Source organism: Geospiza fortis, unplaced genomic scaffold, assembly GCF_000277835.1.
Source record: "Geospiza fortis unplaced genomic scaffold, GeoFor_1.0 scaffold1571, whole genome shotgun sequence".
In the NCBI taxonomy this organism is placed as follows: domain Eukaryota; kingdom Metazoa; phylum Chordata; class Aves; order Passeriformes; family Thraupidae; genus Geospiza; species Geospiza fortis.
In genome coordinates, this window is record NW_005054791.1 from 21,427 (window position 1) to 23,944 (window position 2,518).

At 40.1% G+C, this 2,518-nt stretch overlaps 1 protein-coding gene and 1 long non-coding RNA gene across 2 annotated transcripts in view; one reads left to right on the forward strand and one right to left on the reverse strand.

Moving 5' to 3' along the window:
- On the forward strand, positions 1-726 carry LOC115949132. Its single transcript, XR_004082754.1, has 2 exons — positions 1-225; positions 426-726. It is a non-coding gene; the product is annotated as an uncharacterized LOC115949132 (long non-coding RNA).
- Positions 727-1,736: 1,010 nt separating this feature from the next.
- The window catches only part of LOC102032916 (eukaryotic initiation factor 4A-I-like), a 13,216-nt gene continuing 12,434 nt past the window's right edge, over positions 1,737-2,518 (reverse strand). Inside the window, exon 9 of the mRNA XM_031065468.1 lies at positions 1,737-2,208. Within this exon, the coding sequence (XP_030921328.1) occupies positions 1,909-2,208 (300 nt within the window). The 3' untranslated portion in view covers positions 1,737-1,908. The remainder of the gene's footprint in view (positions 2,209-2,518) is intronic.

The following is a 2,518-nucleotide window of genomic DNA, read 5'->3' on the forward strand; positions in this document are numbered from 1 at the left end:
CCAATCTGGGGGTTCAGAACCAAATTTGGGGGTTCAGAGCCCAATTTGGGGGTCTCGGATGAATTTTGGGGGCAATTTGGGGATCTCAGATGGAATTCGGGGGGGATTTTTGGGGTCTCAGAGGATCCAGGAGCCGAATTTGGGGAGGGTCAGCCCCGACTTTGGGGTCCCAGACGGATTTTGGGGGTCTCGGATGATCCGGTCAATAAAGCCCAGGACTCTCAGGTGTCTGGAGAGAGCCCAATTTGGGGGTCTCGGATGAATTTTGGGGGCAATTTGGGGATCTCAGATGGAATTCGGGGGGGATTTTTGGGGTCTCAGAGGATCCAGGAGCCGAATTTGGGGAGGGTCAGCCCCGACTTTGGGGTCCCAGACGGATTTTGGGGGTCTCGGATGATCCGGTCAATAAAGCCCAGGACTCTCAGGTGTCTGGAGTGGATTTTTGGGGGGCTCAGGTGGATTTTGGGGGTCTCAGATAAATTCTGGGGAGATTTTGGAGGTCTCAGTTGAATTGTGGAAGTTTCTGGTGAATTTTAGGGGGATTTCTGGGGTTCTCAGAATCCTGGGGGGATTTTGGGAGTCTCAGGCGGGATTTGGGGATTTTAGGATTTTTTTACCCAATTTTGGCCTCCAAACGCCCCGAAATCGTTGGGAGTTGCCCCGAATTTTTCCCACCCCTCTCTTACCCAGAACTTTAATATATTAAAGAAAATTTTTGTCCCAAAATCGCTTTTATTTGAATAAATAAACGTTACAAAAGGGGGGTGGGGGAGGGGTGAAGGGCAGGGTGGGAAACCCCCAAAAAGCGACGTTTATCCAAAAAAAACCCCCAAAAAATCCCCAAAAATTAAAACTAATCTTAAAAAATAGAAAATAAAAAAAAATCCTAAAAAAATTCCAAACAATTCCCAAAAAAGTTCTTTAAAAATCCCAAAAAGGGAAAAGAGAAAAAATGGGCAGGGGAAGGGATTGCCCCCCAAATCCCAAAAAGTGACTTTTTTGACCTAAAAGAATTCCTGAAAAAAATGAAGAAAAAATGGGGTGGGTTTGGACCCCTCTAAAAAGTGACGATTTTTGGGAAAAAAAAACCCTAAAATTGACCTAAAAATGTGATTAAAAAACCCCCCAAATTTGGGGAAATTCATGACAAAAATTAGATTAAAAAATTGGGAAATTGGGTAAAAAGTGAGGATGGGGAAATGGGAAAATCAGCCCTAAAAGTCCCAAAAAATTGGGGTGAAAAAGGGAAAATTTGGGGAAAAATGGGGGGAAAATTGGGGAAAATGCTGGGGAGGGGTGGGGTTAAAAGCAGACCCAAAATTGGTAAAAATGACCCTAAAAAAGTGGGAAAATGATTTTAAAAAATCCAGAAAAATGAGGGAAAGCACCATGTTTTAAAATTTCATAAAAATGACCTTTAAAAAGTGGGAAAAAGGAGGAAAAATACCAGAAAAAACCTCAGGGAAACCAGAAAAAATACTGAAAAAGTTGCAGAAAAAATTATAAAATAAACTGGGAGAAAAAAGAGAAAAATACTGAGAAAATAGGCGAAAAATTAAAAATCAGAAAAAAAGTTTAGGGAAAAAAAAGGAAAAAATCAGAAAAAATTGAGAAAAAAATTGGGGAAAAAATCAGAAAACAAAGAAAAAAAAAACCAGAAAAAATACACGGAAAAAAGGAAAAAATTTCGGAAAAAAAGTTAAATAAAAATGAGGAAAAAAAAGTGTAAAAAAAGAATAAAAAAATTGGGGAAAAAAAAAATCTGACCAAAAATGGGAAAAGAAATTCAGAAAAAAAACCGGAAAAATGGAACAAAAATTTAGAAAAAAATAACGGAAAAAAATGGCGGGAAAAAAGGGGGAGGAGCTTCGTGGCGGGGGAGGGGCGTTGTGGGCGGGGCCGGCACATTCAAATGAGGTCGGCCACGTTGAGCGGCATCTCCTCGATGGCCGTGTTGTAGAACGTCTCGATGTCCCGCAGCGTCCGTTTGTCCTCCTCGGTCACCATGTTGATGGCCACGCCCTTGCGGCCAAAGCGGCCGCCGCGGCCGATCCTGCAATGGGGCGAAAAATCCCAAATTTGGGCAAAAAAACGGCAAAAAACCGCGAGGGAAACGCTCAAAAATCCGCTCAGAATCGGAGTTTTTTGAGGGAAAAAAAAATGGAAAAAATCAGAGTTTTTTGTTGGTGAAAAATGTTGATTTTTAGGAGTGAAATTAAATTAAAAAATTCAGATTTTTAGGGGTATATTTGGTTAAAAATTCAGGTAATTAGGAAAAAAAAAAAAAAGGTTGGGAATTGGGGTTTTACGGGGGAAAATAATCCCCAAAAAATCCCATCAAAAATTCAGGTTTTTTGGGGAAAGTGTTGGTAACAAATTTGGGATTTTTAGGGGAAAAAAAAATTGGTAAAATGTTTGAATTGTAAAGGTGAAAAATGGGTGAAGAATTGGAGTTTTATGGGGGAAAAATCCTCAAAAAAATTTGGTTAAAAATATGGAATTTATGGGCAAAAAACAG